General features: G+C 35.5%; 1 protein-coding gene across 11 annotated transcripts in view; it reads left to right on the forward strand.

Moving 5' to 3' along the window:
* Nucleotides 1–22,193, forward strand: part of CHID1 (chitinase domain containing 1) — a 125,130-nt gene that overhangs the window by 42,395 nt on the left and 60,542 nt on the right. For all 11 annotated transcript variants that reach the window (XR_014883429.1, XR_014883430.1, XR_014883435.1 and 8 more), the window contains one exon: nucleotides 1,000–1,155. Coding sequence is in view for 1 of the 11 variants with exons in the window: in XM_085224344.1 (XP_085080470.1) it covers nucleotides 1,000–1,155 (156 nt within the window). In the remaining 10 variants the exon portion in view is untranslated. The remainder of the gene's footprint in view (nucleotides 1–999; nucleotides 1,156–22,193) is intronic.

The raw sequence follows: 22,193 nt of genomic DNA on the forward strand, positions 1-22,193 counted from the left end.
GGAGCTGGGTGTTTTTTTTTGTACTTCAGCATGTGAGGAAGACTGTCTTCAGTTAACACACCCATTGTGTTCAAAATACATTTTCTGAGAAATAAAATTTCTGAGAAAGGATTTCAAAAAAATAGTTCAGATCATCTTCTTTTGAATTAACTTTGATTGGTTTGAGTATTTTAAATGCAAGATAACACATACAGCAAAATTTCTGTACTGTTAGCACATGGTTTTTAAGGTCACTGATATCCTAAAGGCTTTGAGGCAGATAATTAGCAAACTAGATGATGTTTATAGTTATAAGACTAGAACATGCTTTTACTTTTATCATGTCATCGAATTTTTGTAGTAAAACTTGTTGCTATTGTCCCTGATGAGCTAGGAAGCAAATTAGCCTGAAATCCTGATACTGCATATAGGACAGTTCAACTACTCTGAGTATTCTAGTGCTACACTTTTTCATTCATGTAGCTTTTTGTTGTTAGCAGGCAATTATCTGTTTAGGGTTTCAAGCAGAAGTAGCATACAAACCTTAAGCAGTCACTGAAACCTGTATTGCTTACCAGTCATTGCTTTTATAGATCTTTCTACAAGTAAATGGTAGATTTTGTTCCAGTGTGTTATGCTAGCGTACAGTACAACACAGCATTAATATGGTACTGGAAAAAACTGAAGTTGTACAGATTTCTGAAATGTTTTGTGGGCAGTGTGCAAAGCTCCATGATAGAGAAAACATGCTAGGTGGAAACCAACGGTAAAAAGTTTCATGTCTCTTCACCACAGAAGTGAATTACCAAGCTGAGTGGGGCAAGCACCCTCTGTGCATCAGTAGTTCAAGCCATCTAGGAACATGCATGGAACCTTTGTAGGATTGTAGATTAACCTTCACTGTTTTTTTGTGTACCATAGTTTCCTCTTCACAATTTACACTAGTCCAAAAGAAAAGGCTAATGAGGGCAGATGTGTACTTTCTCTCACAGCTTGTTTGATTTTTTACTAACTCAACAGACCTGGTCCAAATTCTCCACTGCCCTGGGTACGAGCCTGTATTCAAGTATTGGATCCTGATTCAAAATGGAGAAATAAAATACTTCTAGGGCTGAATTTCTATGGCATGGACTATTCTGCTTTGGGAGCCTTGGGGGAGCCAATCCTCGGTACCAGGTAAAGTACTATCCAGAAAAGTCTTATGTTCTCACAAACTTGGAAATTTATAATCATTTATGTGTAAAAGTATGGATGTGTTGATAACATAGAAATGGCAAAAGTGATAAACCTATGTATGAGAAAGTGGCTCACTGATTACAAAGTAAGATCAGTTGTTTTCTGTACAGAAGTGCAGATAGATGGCACAGGTATTCTGTTAGAACACTGATAGGAAAAATGGTTGTGTAATTTTCTCTCCTTCCTCTACCCGTGTTATACATGTGGTTTGTCATCTTTCTGTTAGTGTTTTGCTTTATTTTTTATGCTCTATATCATTTTGGGTTTCATTTAGTTGACCTACTGATTCTTATCTCTCAGTTCCTGAAGTTGTTACCTATTACTTTCAAATTTGATACTAGTGTCAAACAGCAACAGGCCTCCAAATTTCTTTTGAGTAAAAAAAGCTTTAGTAAGCCCACCTGGAGACAAAAATCCATCAGATGATAAAGGGATGTATTTGAAAGATAGCCTGAAATTTTATATTGATTCTCCAAAGATAATGGTTGTTTTAGTTTTGGGTAATAGCCACGTATAATAAGCAGCTTCACAGAAACACGGTAGGGGTACAGTGCATCAAGCCAGAAGACAAAGCAATAAAACCAGTATGAATTTGGCAGGGAAAAAAAAATAAATAAAAAAATCAGGCTTTTTCAGAAGTTTGACATTAATTTATAAAATAAAACCAAGCCTTGAAGCGCACAAGGCGACTATTCTGATTTTTGCTCATAGATTACAAGGTGCATTACACCCATACAGTTAAATGTAGTTAAAAAAAATTAGGCACTGAAATATTAAGGAATAGACTGTATAAGATAAAATGTTCATGCCTTTGGTTACACAAACATTTTTGTTGTCATTTAATTTGCCTCCGATGCCTTCATGCTTTACCAGGGCCATTTGCTCTGCTATAATCCTATAGACACAATTAATTTTTACTTTGCAAAATTGTCCAAATTTCTGGGTAATAGAAAATGACTGCAACATGAGGGGAAAAAACCACTGTCTACAGTGGAAAGTGTACAGAAAGTATATCAGAATGGCTTCTTTGTAGTTAGTTGTAGTGATTAGGCAGAAATAAAATTAAGTATTCAAAGCTTTGTTGATTTGCAGTCATAATTGCATAAGCTCAGCACAATTAATGTAGCTTTGCCGTCCTTTTGCAAGGCAGAATTGTTGCATTATCTAGCAAAATAGGATCTTGGCCTTTACTGAACCACAGCTTTTGCAGTGAAGTTTTCTTTTGAAAACATACTGCACACTATTGTGGTTTCATAGACTACTCTGGACTATATTATAGGATTAATTTGTATTGGTTTTTAATTTATGACAAAAAAGTCTCCTGGCTAATAGTCATCTATGATTAACCACATTCTAATCCAAAAGCACGTTTAGCTGCATGTAGGGCACTGGTACATAATATGAAACAGTTTTATGTAAGAGTGGTCCTGTTCACATTTTTTTTTTGGCAGACCACGAGACTGACACTTTATGTATATCCACCACAAGCAATGTTTTGGACAAAGTCTCTTAAGTTTAAAAATCAGTCTGAATTTCTACATGAAATAGGTTAGTTTTCTCTATACTGCCCTACCTATTAAATACTTGTCTGTTTTTAACTTTTGTTTTTCCAGAAATGTATTTTGAGCATGCACACTTATGTATTAGCCTTTAAATTGTGTTAAGTAATTTAACAATAAAACAGGTTTAATGAAAACAGTTTTGAAGTAGACCAAGCTTCTGAATTGAAGCAGAGAAAAAAGGAGTTATTGCTGTGGAATAAAATTCCTGCCTCTTAATTGGTAAAGGAGGATTGTAAGGAAGTCTTAGTTTCTAGTGTCTGTGAGTCTTTGAAAACTATCAGTACTGCACCCAATGGAACCCCACAATGGGCTTAGCTTATCAGAGGCCCTCTTTCTCCCTCCATCCCTCAAAAAAAAAAAAAAAAGCTTCCTTCTTATTCCATTAAAAATATTTCAACTAAATATTTTTTCTGTCTCTAAATAACACGCAGCTGAGGCATTATCCTATTTTCTCATTCTGTATCTGCTTCATGCAATATAAAAAAGAAATAGACTTTCAGTGGAGAAATGGGTGACTTCATTATTTTATCTTCCTTACCTTTGCTCCTTAGTGAATTTGAGCTTCTACTTTGATGGTGACTAATTCAGGTGTTATTCATGATCTGTAGAAAGTGCGAAGATTAGAGCCTGTGCTTCTTTAAGGCACCCTTAGTATGTTGTAGTGGTAGTGACGTTAAGATAAAGAACTATTAATAAGACTAAAAATAAAACAATTCTTCAGCTAAGTGCTGAATGGAGGTATCAGCTTTGTCACTGTAGACATTTCTTCAGGCTTTTGCATGTGAGATTTATTGCACATACAGATCTTCAACAGGCCAATACTTAAAATTGTTATTATACCCTATACATGAAATTACACGCAGATAGCTTAAACAAAATTACACGCAGAAAGTGCAGAAACCTTTGCTGGTCTCGTAGTTTCTGTTTTTTCTTCAGGATAGGAGGAGGTCTGAATGCAGACAGATTAAGTTCACTGAATTTTTTTTTTTTTTTTAAGTAAATAAAAATAATTTTCAATAGAATTTCTATTTCTATAGCTCTGTTTTTTCATGCAGAATACATTTTGAAACTGCTTGGTTATTTTGTTGAAAAATTATAGAACCTTCCTGTATAATATCCTTTTCTGCATACACACTATAGAAAGCAGTATGCTTGTTTTGTGTGTCCATGTATAAAAATCAGAAGTAAATGACAAGAAAACAATTTTTCTTTGACAGCACAATGTAGTTTGTCTTTGAGAGTTGTTACAGCAGGAACTATTGCTTATTTTTTTGCCATAACAATGTGTTGATCTTTGACTTGCAGCTCATTCACCAGTGGTGTTTGTTAATACAATGAGGTTTGTCTTGGAGATCGTAGCACATTTTTATGCTTTAATCTAACAAGTACCACTGCAGTTTAGCTGCAGGGAAGCTACATTCCCATGTATATTTAGTTCTGATGTAGTGTGTACAAAATGATAAACTGGAATAAAGGTTGTATGCTTGTGATTCCCCATATCATCTCCAGTCCTTCTGGCAATGTTTACTGCCCTCTGGCTATCAAGAATCAGGTGTCTGAACTGCTAAGATACATTAAAACTTAGCATCACATTAAAATCCTGTCAGAACATAAGCTGATGTGGTTGACTTGCTACTCTAATGATCAGTTTGTTCCAGTCTGTCCTCTACTGGTACTGCATCCTGACAATATTTCTTCTTTACCTCAAAAGCATACATCTTGGATAAATAATTCTTCACTCTCTCCCAAAGCTAAAATTGTTTAGCTTTCCTGCAGAATCTTTAAACAGGAGTTTTTTGATACCTGTATTAGGTCAGCAAGCCCCTTAATCTCACAAACTTCTACCTTCCTATAATTTTTCCCCCTCTTTAGCTATCTGCTCTTCAGAATCTGTCTTAATCATTGGGGTATTGCATTTCAATTGCAATAATACCCATTGTTTTCTCATGGGAGGTTATACAACGATGCAGTGGTGTTATCCATCCCATGCCATCTAAAATACACAGCCTTTATGACCTGGACAAAATGGGAGCTGATAAGGTCTGGTGGTAGCTGTGACATGTGTCACATGGCAGTGGTATCTCTTATATTTAATAAGTCAGCCATAGTTATTGAGCACACCCCTGCGAAGTCTTATCTATTAAAGATACTATGTCCTTTTTTTGTATAGTGCTGCAAGAGGGAAGATACCTCTCCGTTCTACCTGGCTGTAGATAACTTAAAAATATATCCTGCATTCAGGCTGCTTTTGTTCCAAATGTAGCTGTTGAAAGTAGATATGTGAATAACTCCATTGTTGTGAGACAATGCTGTCTGTGCTCAGCTTTTATTTAAAGGAATCTGAATAGGGATTTTTATGTTAATTTTTAAATACTTAAGAAGATTGATATAATAAATTGCCAGTGAAAGCAAGGGAGAAACTAATTTGACAACACATTGTGCTATTTAGAGATGGAAAATAAGATGACTTGCTATGTGAGGATGTTGAGCTCTATTGAGAATTTTATTGGCTGCCTTCCATTCTCTAAATAGCAAGTAATAAAAAGTAGTACTTCTAAACAGTTAGAGATGAGCTTTTTGCCCTGAATTACTGTTTTTTATTAGCAGCAATTTCTTAGCAACAACTTAAGAAGATTTGGGTCAACAGTGACTTTCTCATAGAAGGTAACAAAAAACATATTTAAGGGAGGCTGTCACTCTTCAAACTTTTCAAGGTTTTTACAACATTTATCTTCCTGCTGTAATTCTCTCAGAACAACTACTACCTCCTTGCATCAGAACTTTGTCTCTTGATTTAATCTGTTTTACTCATAGTTTATGTAACTTCAGGCAGTTACAAATATTTCAAATTAACTGATGTTCCAGTTAGCCCTGTGGGATTGAACGTCCTCTTGATCTGTTAACAGTCTCTCCAACAAAGTGGAGAAGTGTATAAGTTCTTTCCTAAATCGTAGTGCTGGGGCAATCTGTAGCATGATAGAAGGAAATTAGAGTTGGACTTGGCATTGGAAAAAAGTTATTTCTATACTAGAACTGTCTAAATAATTCAGGAGTATTTCAAGAGATTTATTCTATTAAATTTCCACTGCGACACTCTGTTACGCTTGGCTGTTACACATTGCATGGATGTCTCTTCCTCCCCTTAGGAAGGGAAGGTGAATTAATGCAGATAAATTAGAACACTTTATGAGATGAAATCATTATATGTCAGCTTGTCCAAGTGGTAAACATGATTGCAGTGCAATGGAAAACACAACAATAACAGCAGAGTAGCAAGGCCCTAGGCTGCAGCAAGGAAGAACTTGCTAAAATGTACTAGCTATAGAGACAGAAATAAAGAAAGGACATGACGTACCTTTGGAAAGCCTCAGATGGTCAGGGGTCCCCAGAAAGTTCTCCTTGTCTCCTCTGCCAACTCTTAAATGAAGTCTGGGATGAGGCGGATCCTGATTCCACCTCTTCCAGTCACTCAGATGCATTGCATACACCTGAGCTCCCCTGGGTCGGCCCTGCCTTCCCACCAGCTGCTCAGTCACTGGTTCAAGTCTTAACTTAGCATTTCTGCTACAACTACCTTAAATACTAAGTTGCTACAATTGTTTTTTTAACGTAAAAACGCATTCCTTGTTTGTTCAGAAATGTTGGAAAGGTGGCTTGTATTTATTAGTCAAATCATTAGATCTGAGGTTCCATTGTATTATGACACATTGGTTATGGACGAATATGTATCTGTTTAAAAAACAAAAAGTCAGTTGTGATGTACAATTTAAATGTTGAGCATATTGCTGTGAAATGCGCTCCTCTCTTTCTCTGAGGATTCTTTATTTAGTGTTAAATTTGCTTGCTACAGGCAATATTTAGATACTCAAGTGTTGACAAAATTATAATGATATAATTATTTCTTTGCTCTCTCGTATTTGAACCATTAGAAGATAGCATGATGGAATTGGGAAAAATACTTCTGTGGTCTAAAGCAAACAAATAGGAACCAGAAGACTTTACTGTGAGTTAAATTTGACTTGCATTTACAGATCTGCATGTGGGTGTATGCACCCAGTGTACAGTAAAGCGAAAAAAGCTCGTTGCTTTGGAAGCTTTATTTGGGCTTGTGAGATCACTAGTGATGAACCTAAAAACACTTCCAGCACTGACTGAATCTCTTTAAATATATGATGATTAACAGACAAGATAGAACAAGTAGCACCATCTGTGCGTCCAGATTGCTCTGCTATTAGCCCTTAACTCCCAGTTGCCCCATCCTCTATCATGCTCAATGCTGAAAGGATAATTATTAATTTTTGTCTGGTATTGACTGTCCCCATAAGACACTTCAAGACACTTCCCATATTCAGTACCATTGCAAATTGGTTGGGGTGGTGAAAAGGGCCTCCTGTATATGATTAATATCTTTATACAATTTAGGCTAGAGGAAGTTGCAGAGCTGACTAAATACACTATGCAGAATAAATTTCTGTGTCTTCAGAATCCAAACCTTTCTGCAGAGTTCTTCTCTTTTTAGGCCAACAAACGGCAGCTTGGATGAGGCTTATTGGTCACCTTGAGACCTAGCCTCCACTGATAGGGGCGCATGGCCTGGGGTGCTGGCTGTAGACAGTTGGATCTCTCTGTCTTATTTCTATATTGGGAGCATTTCTGACTTTTTCCTGTGAAAAAGGCTTTTTTTTTTTTTTTTTTTTTGACTTTTTCTTTGGACTATCTGTAGTCTGTTCCTCTAGACTGAAACACATTAGCAATTAGTGTGTTGTATTGTGTTGTGTCATCCAGAAAACAATCCATTTGCACTGAGACTGCTTCATGATGCGTTACAGTGTTGTTAGAGTTTATTTTCAAAGCTCAGTCCTGATTTGTACTAAAAATTGATGTACAGAATCATAAAGTCTGAGTGCCTCTTTTCCTTTTGACAGGTTTTTAAACAGCAGAATTACCACATGCAGTAATATTACAAAAAAAAATTGATGACTTTTTTGCATAAGGCAGTGGAAGAATTAATGTTTAAAAAACAAAACAAGGAAAGCCAGACATTTCTAAAGGTTCTCTGTGTTTTTGTGCATGGTTATTTTGAAAGGCAAGAAGAAATGTGTGTGTTTATTATGCATGATTTTGGAGAAGGTAGATACCACAGTGACAAAGTGCACAGAACTATTTTTAAATTGAGACAGGGGAGGTTTAGGTTAGATATTAGGAGGAAGTTTTTCACACAGAGGGTGGTGAGGCACTGGAACAGGTTGCCCAAGGAGGCTGTGGATGCCCCATCCCTGGAGGCATTCAAGGCCAGGCTTGGATGTGGCTCTGGGCAGCCTGGTCTGGTGGTTGGCGACCCTGCACATAGCAGGGGGTTGGAACTAGATGATCATTGTAGTCCTTTTCAACCCAGGCCATTCTGTGATATGATTCTATGATCCAGTTTCTGATGGAAGGACTCAGTAAGCGAGTCAAGAGCCAGCCTGTGAAATATGCAAGGTTTTGAATACGCTTCAAGTAATACTTACAGAAAATAATAATGAAGCATATAGCTCCAGAGCCTTTGAAATAATAGAAGTGCAAGTGTGTTCCACAACATTAACAGCTTTTGATTTGTGTGAGCAACTTGTTTACACTTGAGTTATACAGCGGGTGATTGAACGAGGTTTCTACTGATAGCGTTCAGTAGCTGTAAAAGACGCAATGAATATTTTCTTCACATTTTCTTGAGACATTTCTCTATGTTATTAGTACAGGGAAGTAGAAGGTGATTTTCTTTTTTCCCCACCACTGAATGTTTTTGTGATTGTTTTAGAAAAATGGGTCTAGGAATGCTGAGTAACAAATTCTAAATCAGTTTTGGATTTTGTGTGCTAAAAATATGAGATGTATATTTCAAAAATGCTACTGGAACATAGTATTGTTCATGGCTAAGATAGAAATCAAGGTAGACTCTGATTCTTCATTGCCTTTTAGAAAGATAAGTACTATTAAAAAGATTACTACAAATGCACTGTTTTGAAGCTGAATGAAATCTACAAGATTATGCCCTAAGTATATCTGTAAATCCTGAGTTGTTGCTAGTTTCTTACCATTTAATGTAGTCATTTTCATAATTAACTTACGTGTAGCTTTCACTATCTATTTCAGAAGGAAACTGTCTTTGAAAACCTTAAAATCTCTCCACAAATCCCAACTTTTACAAATAACTTCAGCTTTCTTTTTTTTTTTTATTCACCAGCCCCTGTGGTTGGAGAGGAGAAAGAAAATTTCTCCAGAATTTTATTTCACATGCAGTTCAAAATATCTGCATTGCCAGGCTTAGAGCAGGTATGTGCACGCCCCATTTGTGTTTGAGGACATCAGCCAGGCGAGAGAGGTAACATGGAGTCAAAGACTGGAAGGTACACCTGCTGCCCTCAAATACTGGTTGGGGTGATAGAGGCAGGCGGTGCTTGCAATTTTCAATGCAAGAGTGAATTATCTACTACAGTGTTTCAACTCATCTTATCATTAGTGTTTCCTTGTACTTACCAAAATTTAGAGATGTTGCTGTTTTACGAGGTAATTTTTTTGTGTTTGAGTAAAAGCAAAACTTCCTTGAGTCATCAGTAGCCTAAGTAAATGCTGACTGAGTCCTAGAGATTTATTTTCCTATGGTGGTTCCAACTGAGTTGTGTGTTAATATGCTTAATATGATGTTCACTTGGAGCTATAAACCTGAAAAGGTAGAAGTCAATGAAGCTATCTTATTCTTTCACTGCTTTGAATTAGTTTTAATGAATTTAGGTATAGTTATTCCACTGTATTCCTCATTTTATAGTAATAAAGCACTAGACAGTTTGAGAAAACTCTGTATGAAGTGGAATATATTTTAATATGGACAATATGAGTGAAAAGTTGTGATTTGCATTGGCAATAGCAATCTGTGAAATCGACCCTAGATTTTAGCATCTTGAATTATGAGTGTGCGTAGAGAGAAATCGATGAGACAACAATCCTAAGCAAGACCTTTGGTCACCAAACCTGTGAAAGTAATATCCTCATTGCAAACTGGTGTTCTTGAGCCCACATTATCCAGTGAATGAGTACATGATGTGGTAAAAACATCTTGGAGACCATTTAACAATTAAATGTTCAGTTAAAAATATGATGAGGGTGTCCCATCATATCCCCTTGACAACTGCTTAGTTACCAACTTAAAATCTAGTTTCTTCTGCACTGGGATTGCTGTAATTCTTTAATTGTATTTTGTTGACATTAAGTCCAGACATTCTCAAGTGTTGAGTTTACCCTGGTTTTGTTTCTGTCCTCTTTTTCTCACTCATCTGTTTCTTGGGAATATAAGTTAGAGCACATGAGACTAGGTAAAATAGTTAAAGATGAATAGTAAATTGCTTATCACTCATATCACTTTTGACTTTGGAAACTATTATTATAAACATCTATATGTACAAAATGGATATCAAAGATACCAGTTAAAAGATTTTTAGAACCATGAATTAATAAAGGCAAGAGCGCTTCCTTTTAAGAGTGTGTCGAGGCAGTATGTACGTGATTCTTTTCTGATTTAGAAAGGATTATTCTCAGGTATATTTTAGTTGTTCTTTTAATACATCTGCACAAATCTAGTGATGAAAGAAAGCTGATGGAAAATCTCAACTGAAAAACAACTTTATCTTAAGAAAATCAATTAGAATTTAGGTCGGGAGAAACTAAGATACTTGAGAAATATTGTATTTAGTTTAGATTTATCCCCAGATAGAACAAAAAAGCCCTGCACCACTAGCAGTAAAGCGTCAAGCTTACAGAGAACCCCATCAATAAATTTCAATCAGATCTGAAAACCTCTACAAAAATGAAGTGTTTTCTCCTTGCTCCATACCCCCAGAGTCATCCTTGAGTAAATCCATAAAGGCAATATTAAGCATAAGATATGCCTGGAGCTCTGTAGCTGACTGGCAGCGTTTATTTAGCAACTGCATTAAGAAAAATTGAAAAATCCATTTGCTTCTTTATTTGTTCAATGTATTTGGGCTTTGTTTTGTTTTTTAATTTGAGGGTCTGGTACTGAAACATCAATTTGTCTAAGGTTAATAGTAAACACTCATAATTTGCAAGGAAACCACTTGCTATTAATTTGTTGTGAAACAGTCATTATCAAGCTGCATAATAAGATTGATTGTATGTTTTACTACATACAGTAATGTCTTCCAAAAATAAGTAATGTTATGTTAGTACTGATGGAAAGGTATATATAGAAAGAAAGGAATGTGTTAGGAACATAAGCTTAAAATCTTCAGGTGCCTTAACTGATAGATTAAAGCAGCAGGAGTCTGTAGTAACAGAGGAAACAATTTGCTCAGAAAGACTTCTCAGTAATCTTGTACTTGGGTAGGGAATGATGTGATCTTTTAGCTGCTTTTTTTTTGTCTGTTCACATTCTCCAAGTTCACTAAAATTCCCTTCTCAGCAGTGTGCATAACTTAAGCTGATTATCTTTGCTCTTACATGTTAATTGTTTCTCATTTGAAATTTTAGATTCTTTTTGTCCATGTGGTGCTGATGGGAAGCTGGCTTTGAAGTTTGTGTCCTATATTCCAAAATATGCTTAAAGACCATAGACTAATAGTTAGTCAATATAGGTTGTATTTTCTGCTTGGCTGCTTATATTTAGACCGCTGTTCAGAATCTGTCTCGGATTCTGATGTATTCATCTTCTGTCCCATTTCTCCCTTGTTTAAGTTTAGAAAAGTGTGCAATTAAAATGTTTTTTCAGCTTTAATTTCTTTAGTATCTATAGTTTAGTAATGGAATATTTCTTGAGATGAAATTAAAAAAGAAATATGTTTTTTTGAAAAACTTTTGATATACACAAACTTCTTTTTCACAGAATACTCTATTATCAGAGCTTGATTTGTTTTTAAACTTGAAATCTTTGTTTTCAGGGTTATTATAAGAATAAATTTAAAAATTAATGTTTTAGCATGTCTTACACACAGCATATATTGAAGCTTCAAATATTCATCCCATCCTAAAGTATATATCTGCTATTTTAGGGGTATCCGTGACCTCAGATCAGAACTTTCGAACCCCATTGCCTGAAGCTATATTCTTAACTAGAGAATCTGCCATATCTTTGCACTTCCTTTGAACAGTTTCTAATTATGCCTATAGCAATCTGTCTGCTAACATGGGATTTTCCTCTTCCAGAATTTCTTTTTTACTGGAGCTGTCAAACTGAGGCCTTGTCTTTCACTGCTGACTACAACCAGTATGGTATCTGAGGAGAACATGCATAAATGATTCCTTTTCCTTTGCGTTCTTGCTAAATCTGTACTTCCAATCAGGGTGTTTATAAATAACTGTGCACTGCCAGAGGTGCGAAGTTCCACCCCCGGTTCCATCACCTGCAAAGCAAACTAGAATTAAGACAATTAGAAAAGTAGTGGAGTTTGGGCAGCAAATAAAAGGAAAGCTTATTAAAAACAGTCAGGCATCCATGCTCATACCCACGTTCTTTTGGCTGACTTAAGATAAAAACTCCCGGTTATGTTTCTGAAAGGTAAAGGATATGGTGGTGTAAAGGCAGAATTTTAAATAGGAGTAAAATACTCTTATTTTCTTTCTTAACTCTCCTGTTAACTTTGCTGTGAAAAGTTAGGAATTTGTTTAATCTCTTTTCCCTTTATTTTGAACTATCAGAAAAGCAAATGTGTATGTGTTTTAATTCCAGGAGTACCGCAGGTAAGAGCAATACCTTTAACTTTGACAAATATTGAGATTTTATGAGTGTGAAACAACCTGAAATTAATTTTTATATGCATTTTGTGCTTTTGTAGCTGCTATGCATCTAAAATTAAAAGGATACCACTTAAAAGATCTGTGGTACACTGTTTAGAGCAATGGAGAATAGAGCTAATGCACAATTCAAGAACACTGGGAAGTGATGATGTAATAAATATTGGGATGTTAGCTGGAGTGGTTTAACTGCTGCATGCTTTTGTTTTCCGTTGTTTAGGTGTTGTTGTAGTTGTTTTTAATCTCACATTTGTAAGAAGATTTCTGCTCCATGAGGCTTTTTCAGTCACCTTTATCCTTAAATAGATTGAGGAGAGTCTTCAGCTTTCTTTATTTGAACAAAGGGAGAGTCCATTGGGGCATACCCTAGTGGAGTCTCTCAAAGTACTGGGGACACAGCTCCTCTTTTGTCCCCGTACCCTAACACTAGTGATCCTTTCCCCCTCTCCCCATTTGCTGAGGTACTCAGGGTTCCCATTCTTCTCTGTTCACCGTTAGTGCTCATCCCCCACCAGTAGGAACCCCCCTTCATTTCTTTTCTTTACACAACCTTTGTAATCTGGATTCAGAGTTTGTTGCTTTGCCCAGCGCAAATTATCTTTGTATCCTGTAAAGTCTATCACTCTTTGTTCTGTCCAGCAAACAAGATTTACATGCAGGTGCTAAGCCAGCATCTCCTGTTATACACCTGCAAGATAAATTCGTTTAACCAGATTCTTGTGATCAAAACTCTTCTTCTCAGCTTTTTCTTTATCTTGTTTTGTAGGAAACCCCTATCCTTCCTTTGTTCTTCCCAAATTTCAGCTTATTTGCAAGGATACCTTATCCTTCTTTTTCCTTCATATACATTTAATTGATTATTTTATAAATCCTAGGCATGATCTCTTGTTATTCTTGATCCCTGATTCCTTCCTGAGTCTCTCTTCAAGGTTCTTGCTATTACTCTGGCTTACCACCTTGTATCTTACACCTTCAGACTCATTACCTTAGTTTATTGGTAAGTCTTCTTCATGACTGGAATCTCTTTGCCCTTTGTCCTTACACCATTTGAATGGAGAGTAGACGTTTAACAAGTTAAAAAAAACAAACAAACTTTTTTTTTAAACAAAGAAAACCACTAGCAGGCTTGCTGCACAGTTGAAGTGAAGAAAGAAAAGTCACACAAACGGGAAACAGTCTGTACTCTTGCTTCCTAAACATGTTTCCTACCAACGTTGGTGCTGGTTTTACCTAGCATGCAACGTTTACCAACACTGTGCAAAAAATGAAACGATCCAGAGAACTCTAAAGAAAATTCTGCCTCCTATTCCCTTGTCTTTGTGGTTGCCAGGAATATGTGGAAAGAATAAACAAAGGGCAGTTGTAGAATATTCTGCCTTATTCGATGGCCCGCTAAAAGGAAATTTTAGGACCATTTTAACTGCCTTTAAAAGAATGCAGTGGGAATGCAGGAGTTTGGCAAGGGAGTTTTTTGTGGTGTTTTATTTTGCCTTTATTGAAATAATTCTGGAATATTGTGCTTTGAGGGATCTTGACTGTGATTTTGAAAAATCTGGGTGATTTGAAAACACAGACATTTGAAACTTTCATATCTTTCACTTTATTAACTGGCAGCATTTTTCTCCTCTGTAGCAAAACAAGGCAAGTCATTTTCTAGTGCTCTCTTTTCAAATAGAAGGTTGTACCAAAAAGTACTTATGAAGGTCCTTATTCAAGGACAATCTGCAGATGTTATATTTCCATCTACTTCGAAATGAATTTGCACGGATTCCAGATTATTTGCCTCTGTTTGTTTGTGGACAGTGTTAGTTTTAAATGTTGTCTAACCAAGGAAGAATGATCTTTGTCAACCTAGAACATAGGATGCTGTCTTGCAGCAGTACTGGAGGCTTATTTTAATGGACTGCTTTTGTGCTGGGAACAGGCAACTGTACAATAACATTACCAGTGCTGTAAATCTTGTTATGCTAACATGTTGTTCTATTTAGGCTTACACAGTGCATGATTTCTGTCAATTATGCATTGAAAATCTTTAGAGCTTTTACTGTATACCTTTTAATTTATATTTTTATCTCTTGCAAAGTTCACCATATCCATGTGTGAGCTCTTTTCCCAGATAGTGGTGAAGCATGTATTTTGTTAAGAGATTCTGTTCATAATTCTAAGTTCCATGTATTTTACAAGTTTATAACGTGAAGGAAAAACTTCTTAGATTAGAATACTTCAGACTTTTAGGGCTGTGTTGCTTTCAGAACAATGTAAACCTCTTCTCATTGAAGTATCACCAAAAAGAAACGTCCTTGGGCCCAGAATAGAAGTTTAGCAACCCAAATATGGAACCTGAACTCCAATAGGAAATGAATTAACAGACTTGGTTTAATATTTGAAATTCAAATGGAGATCTGGCGAGGGAGGCAGAAAAGCATGTTAAACTTAAAAATAAATTAAAAATATAAATCAAATATTTGAATTATTATTGGGCTTCGGGTCACTGCAACCTGTATCGATTCAAAAATATCTCTATTCCAGGCAAGAGAAAACTTAAAAAGCAGGGAGGCATGAGAGTGGAATGCTAATAATTTACTGTTGGAACGTAGAAATATGGCAACATTTGAAAAGCAGTAAGAGTGACTGAATAACTTATATAAGATGTATTTATTTGCCCAAAGTTATGGCACTGTTAAATTGCAGAATTGTGATTTGAATTGCTAGGAAATATAAAATATATAAAAATAAATTCCAAGTATTCATTAAACTGCAAAAAAAAAAAAAAAGACTGTTTTGAGGACAGTGCTGAAATAGATTGAGATGCTAAAAATTGATTTTTGAATTAGAAGTGAACAGCAATATCGTTTTGAGAACTGCTTGAAGTTAGAATTCTATTTGCTTTGAGGTGTTGTGTATGATTCTTTTTATGCATAATATATAGTGTGTGCGCTCAAGTGCATTATTGGTTTTCATTTGATACATTTCATATCTTGAGTGATCCTAAGTATTTCTGTTTATCTGGATTTCTTAAGGAAATAAGGTTTATGACTCATGTCGTCTCTGCTGGCCATCTTGTCTGTGCAGTTTTTCTCTGCAGTGCTTTTTGGACATATGGACTAATTTAAACCAAATTAGAAAACTGTTGTGAACTGTGTGTTCAGTTGGGTTAGGCCATGTTATCTGTGTACATCTCATGTTGTGAATCTTTGAATGTGGTTTTGCTCAAAATATTGCAACAGGGTTTGAATGTTAGGTAGATTTCTAGGCTTGGCTGGTGAGACACTTTCTGATTGATCGTATATTAATTTGGCTAAAATACTTAATTGCTTTACTCTGGTCCAAATCTCAAAAAGGTGATAAAAGTATTTGCTCTGAAGTTACACAGTAAGCAATGTTCTACTGGAAACTAATTAGGTAAACTTATTTTCTTAATACTATTTAAACTGACAAGAACGAAAGCCAAATATACAAGCCTGTCTGAATGTCTGTAATCACATTTCAGGTGACCTCCGAAACTTCCTTTGTGTTCCTTTGTGGAGCCAGGGGTTGGACTCAGTGACTTTTGTGGGTTGGTACAAATGTGTGTGATAGACACAGATGTAATATTAAGTAGTTAGCTAATAATAGATTTTAGAGAAACAGTTTTGTCGTTTTGCCTGTCTTTTTTTTGCTTGGGTTGATAGTAATGGTCTAAATGCTTGTTGTGTGGAAAACAAAATGCCTTATTTTTTTCCTTTATTAGTCTTTCATCTTTAAATCCCACCAAAATCTTTTAGGAAAAAAAATGTTGATTTCTGAAGAGAGGAAAATATTATCTTGTTTCGCTAGTGTTCTACTAAACATTATTTGAATAGCAGTAATGTGTAATAAACACAGATATGGACTCTTTAAGCATAGTACAGTTGTAGAACATGCAGCACAAGTGAAGAATACACTGTCTTACCCACAGTGATTTTGTCCTACATTATTGCTTTACTATCACTAAGTAACCTTTCAACTATTGTTCATACTTTTTCCTACAAGGTCTCTACTTTACATGACTACAAGTTGTTATGGGATGTAAGTTCCATAGGGAAAGGATTTGGAAAAAGTAGAGGCTTCGGATGGTAAATAAATAAATTGGAAGAGGAAGACTGAAGGGTATTACCAAGTATTTGAAAAATACTGAAGTATAATACTCAACCAGATTTCATCATTTCTGTTTACCAAATGCAGATAGATAATTCTCAGAGAATGAAATAAGCAGTGTTTTGCCTTAGTTGCTTTCTGGGAAGCAGGTAAAGAGTGGCAGTTCTATTTGTCTACTATATTCCCCACCTATTCTAATTTTTTTTTTTTTTTCCCTTTTCAAAAAAGTTTGACAGATGCTAAGGTTAATGAATTTTAATTTTAAATTGGCCTTTTCCTTGAGCTGCTGACAGTCTCTTCTATACCACAGGGACTGTTCTCTCCCAAGTCACTTCACGTTTCAATAAGAAATGAAACATCTGATGGAAACTTCTTCATAAATAAGTGAACTCAACTGGAACACAGCCAAAGACTATCAGAGCTGGCTCCCTGAATCCCAATCTTGTGTTTCACCGTAGTATGAGAGATTAGATTCATTAACCTCTCATTAGAAACATGTCAATGTTAAAATCCCTTAGTATACTAGATTCAGTCTATTAAAAACCCCAGAAGGCCAGTTAATGCAAAAGAATTAACTTTTCTTATTCCAGAAGTTATTAGTATATTCCTCATTTGGCTTGGTTCCATTTAATTGATATAGTAACTTCTTAGGTGCTTTTCTTCTTTTAAAAGTAGCATAAATTTTACTAACCCAGGACAATATTTAACTAGAAATGATTTTCATAATAGTGGAAAATACAAGCACTTATTGGATAGAAATACTGCTTATTTCAATGTTACATTTTTTATATGTGTATACAGTGATTATTATATTTTACATATCCATTTAATAACACTTCAAGAGTTCTGTGCCAGTATATATTAATACAGATATACTTTTCTATTTAGAGAAAAATATTAAATCCTGTTTGAGAAGATTCAGATATATCCAGATACTAAAACACTACATTTAATTCCAAGTAGAGTTCAGAGTATGAATGGAAATTAAACATCTCTATTGCCTACGACCTGAGGAGATTTCTCCTCTAATTAAAATAAGTACTGTGAAATAATTTGAGTAAGATGAAATTCATTCTGTATCAGTCATATTAAATAGCTTTCACTCAAGCTTGATGAGAATACCAGTTAAAAATCCATAAAGCAAGTAGCAAACAACCTTATATTAGCAATGTGTTTTTGTTTGTATTTATGTGCTACTGTGAAATAAAAGACAAATTTCCATTTTGTATGGATACTACAGGAAGCACAAAAGGATGCTTTTGAATCACTTAACACCGCTGCTGGAAATAGAAAACAATATTTTCAAAGAAACTGCACTTCTCTGTTATGCAGAAATATGATTATCAGCCACAATTATTAAGTCATTTGGCTACTGTTTCAAAGTATTATTTGTTGATCAAAGTGTGATTAGTAGGATAATGCCTTAAAAGAAACATATGTAAAAGTCATTAGTGACCTGATAGGATTTTGCTAGATTGAGGTTTTAATGTCCGTGTCGCATTCATTAGTACACACATCCTTTAGTCTGCAAACTTGGTTGTGTTGCCAAATCTGCTGCTATGCATAATCAATTTAGATCACTAAATGGAAATTTAATTTCCTTATCCAGTTCATGAGTTTTGGATCTAAATGTACTTCGTTATTCCAGCTTTGATTCTGAGATTGCTACTGATATGAGCAGAGTTAATTGGTTTGTTAGCTCTTGTGTTAACAGAAGGAATCCAGAAATATGTAGTCTGCTTAGAAATTAATGCTTCCTATTTATTTCCATGGAAACTACAACAGATAAATAGTACAACAACACTATTTGACAGAGCAAGTTTTCAGCTACAAAACACGCTCAAAATAGCGACCACTATTAGCTCTGCATTTTAACCAGCAATGAACAAGAGTCTGCATGCTGCACTATTGAAAATCTACACCTGGAACACAGCTGCACCAGCAGAGGTGACCCACTGTCTCACACTGCTATGAAAACATCAGTAGGGAGATGTTGTCCACGAAGCCCAGAATAAAACTCAGCAGAGATGTTACAAGCGTATACTTTCCAGTTACCTGTTGTCAGGTCAAGTTTAGGGGTTTGCTGTCAATGTAAGCTGAGTTTTCATTCTCAAGAGGCAGATATTAGAATATTCAGCCATGTTTACGGTTATCATAAAAATATTAGAGAAGCTTTCTTCTAAAGAAAAAGAGGTCTGAGATTTAGTTTGCGGTTTTGGACTGATCTCTGCAACAGGAATTTGCCCCAGTCTCAACTAATGCAATGGGTGAAAATACATCTCAGTTGCCTGGGATGTAGAGACACATTTGTTAGTTGTGCACAGCTGAGGGAAATCTTTTTTCAGTTTTAGTTCTGTTTGTTTTTAAGAATGACTTTACTGGTATTGTTTACAAAAAGCCTAGAAACAGTTTCCTTGCTAAACTGCAAAACAACTGTTCTCTGTGCTGGTGATACTTAGTTATGGATATGATTTCTGTATGCGGAGCTCCTAACTTGCAAGATCTGAAATCATCTGTGAGCTGTGCCCTTGCATGTTGAAGTGGAACAATCTGAAGAATTGTGATGAATTAAAAAAATTTTTGCTATTCATGAATCCCAGAGGCAGTTTATCATATTGCTTAAAAATGGTAACATCAATATAAAAAAAATTGTATTTTGTTCTCTATCTTAATTATTCTTTAACTTTATGTACAAATAGAAACTTCTGCTCATATTTTAACTTCCTAGGAAATGTCATTTACCAGGAGCTTCCTGAATAGCAAAGCTGCTTTTCACTCAGCATCTCTCTTGGTATCTTGTTGACAGTGGGTTTTTCCAAGTGTTGACTTAATTACATGAATTATTCTGAATGTATTCATTTGCAGATTTCTGCATTTCAGAATGATGTATTATAAAGCCCCCTATTACTACAGTTTTTATGGATCCCCTTAATACAGTTTTAAGGGCCTTAAGTCTCATAAGTCTTTTTCTTTAACTGTGAACGCTTGCTCCACAACATAGTTTTAATAAAGAGGAGATACTTTGGAAGTCTATGGGCTTCTCTGCTGGGTTTTTGAGGTTTGCTTATTTTCCCCTTTTTCCATATAAAATAAACCAATGCACAATATATAACTTAGTTTTTACATTGCAATGAATATTCCCATGAAAGGTTGTATATACTAGTAGTACACTTAAAAAGATGCAGCAAATGTCTTACTTCCTTAATTCACTCTACACCAAGTGTTTTTCCAGTTCAACTTCAGTAGGCAAGGCCTCTATCATGCATGGTATGCTATGCAAAGACATGAGCTGAAAATGAAAGGAGATCTTTCCTTACCTAGCTACTGAGTCACAGTTCAGCTTTAATTTTATATTTTTATATTCTTTCACATCCAGATACCTTGAACTCTCAGATCTAGTACCAGTGGCTGATTAATTTTGCTGTGATTCCGGAATATCATAAGGCCACGTCATTTTCTTTCTCCTTCTAGAAAATTATCCTTTAAGTGGCACTATGGTGCAGCTATGAAGGTTCTTTAATGTGATAGGGAAACAATGAGCAGTAATAATTTGCTGAAATTATAGGTTGCTTCTCATAGACTGTATCTGCAGTTATTTATTTCCTTAAGAGCCATGTCTGATTTATTCATGTGTGAGTGGGCATTATGACTCTTTACCTATTTTGAAAGGTTTGTGACAGTAGAGAGATTCTCTAAAAACTCTTATACTCTTTTTTACATTTAAACAATTGCCAGACTAACGTTCATCTTGAACGTACAGTCTTACATACCATTATATATATTAGGCAACCCTGGAAGCTCATCAATAGTAACAGACAATATTCATGCAAGTTGCATAGAACGTTTTATTATGGGACTAATCTTTGCTAGTGAATCCATGTGTTATAATGAACATTAGACACCCTTAATGCTAGGAAAAAAAGATTTCCTTTATGTAAGGATACCTTACATTTTACCTTAAACAGTGAGCACTTAGAATCTTAGTCAGGACTTGTGTATTAGCTGCATTTCTATTTCCTCTTCCAGTCTTACTGAGCAGTACCACTTAATCTCTTTCCTTTTGCCTGCAGGAGAACTCATTTTTAAAGCGAGGACTAGGTGATCTACTCATGTACAAACTGCAAAAAGTGATTACTTGGCAGGCCTCTGCAATGTTTCTTGTCTAGTTGAAAGCAGAAAATTACTTCCTGTTTATTGTCCTTCAGATATTTGCATTCCAACTTCTAGCAAAATAAGCCTTGTAACTTTGACTCTAAGACCTCTGTTTCCATCAGTGATGTTTAATGGGTGATTGAATCATAACCTGGCAATTGTTGCTGATCTAATAGTTCTGTTCTGCTTCCCAACAGCTCTGTTACGAAGCCAAGTTGATATAGGAATGCAGTTACGCTATTTTCATGACCAAGTCACATGCAGTGTTTATAAATTAATGCAGATTAGCTGTATGTCCTTTAGAGCCACTAACCAACAAATCCATTATTGTGTATTTTCAGAGCTAAGGCAACTCTAGCCATCCAGTGGCTGCTTACAAGCTCATTTTCAATTATTTTTACAACAAGTACCCATTCCTCATAATAGATGATTATGTAAGCTTTCTATTTTTGTCTCATTCTTGCTGTGGCACATGAATAACTTTTAATAGCCTCTAACAGCAGAGAAATTGCAAATATATACTTCAGGGCATTTTCTTACTGGGATTTGCTAATCTTTGCAATTCATAAAGACCTTAGTGATCAGATTGACCGTTTCCCCTCTGTCACTCGGCTTTATGTGGTAAACTGATGTTCAGAAACTTGCAGCTAATTACACTGGTTAGTAAGTACACTTGCTTTAGCAGTGACTATTAGTAGAAAGTATATGTTGCATTTCACGTGCAATTTCAACGTGACACTATTTTGGAAATAGTGTCCAAAGAAAGGTGGGTCAATATTTCTTTAATGATAATGATGTGTTAAGCACATGGTCCTTGAGCAGTACCAAAGAGCCAGTAGTAGATGGAAAGAGCATAAGCCTTGTGATGGACTGCAACAAGCATAACTGACTCATGTCTCTGTCTCACAATCCATGTGGTACATATAAAGGCATAATATTTTAACTTCTGTAAAATTATAGTTAGCCTGCCTTACCATATGATTTGTAGTTTACAGAAGACAGCAAGTTTTTACATGTGAATCTCCATCTTGAATAGCACTGATGGCCATGAAAACGCCTTTGTACATATTGACATTATGACTTTCATTGTTGAGGTATCTGAGATGCTTGCTAAGTATTACAAATGGTCACATAGGCTTTTTCTGTAAGTCAACCTCTATAACTTAATGTGTTCATAAAAACACTCAGGAGACAATTATAGAGGATGATGCTTCGTACCTGCAGAGAATCTGTGTACTACATTCTTGTAGCTTCTGTGGTCTGTCATTATTCTGTGCATCCTCTTAGCTGCCTTAGCAACTCCTAAGCAATGCACTGATGCTTAACTTTACATTTCATCAACATTTCCCATCTTTCCTGCTCCTG

This window comes from Meleagris gallopavo, chromosome 5 (assembly GCF_905368555.1).
Source record: "Meleagris gallopavo chromosome 5, MGAL_WU_HG_1.1, whole genome shotgun sequence".
Lineage (NCBI taxonomy): Eukaryota > Metazoa > Chordata > Aves > Galliformes > Phasianidae > Meleagris > Meleagris gallopavo.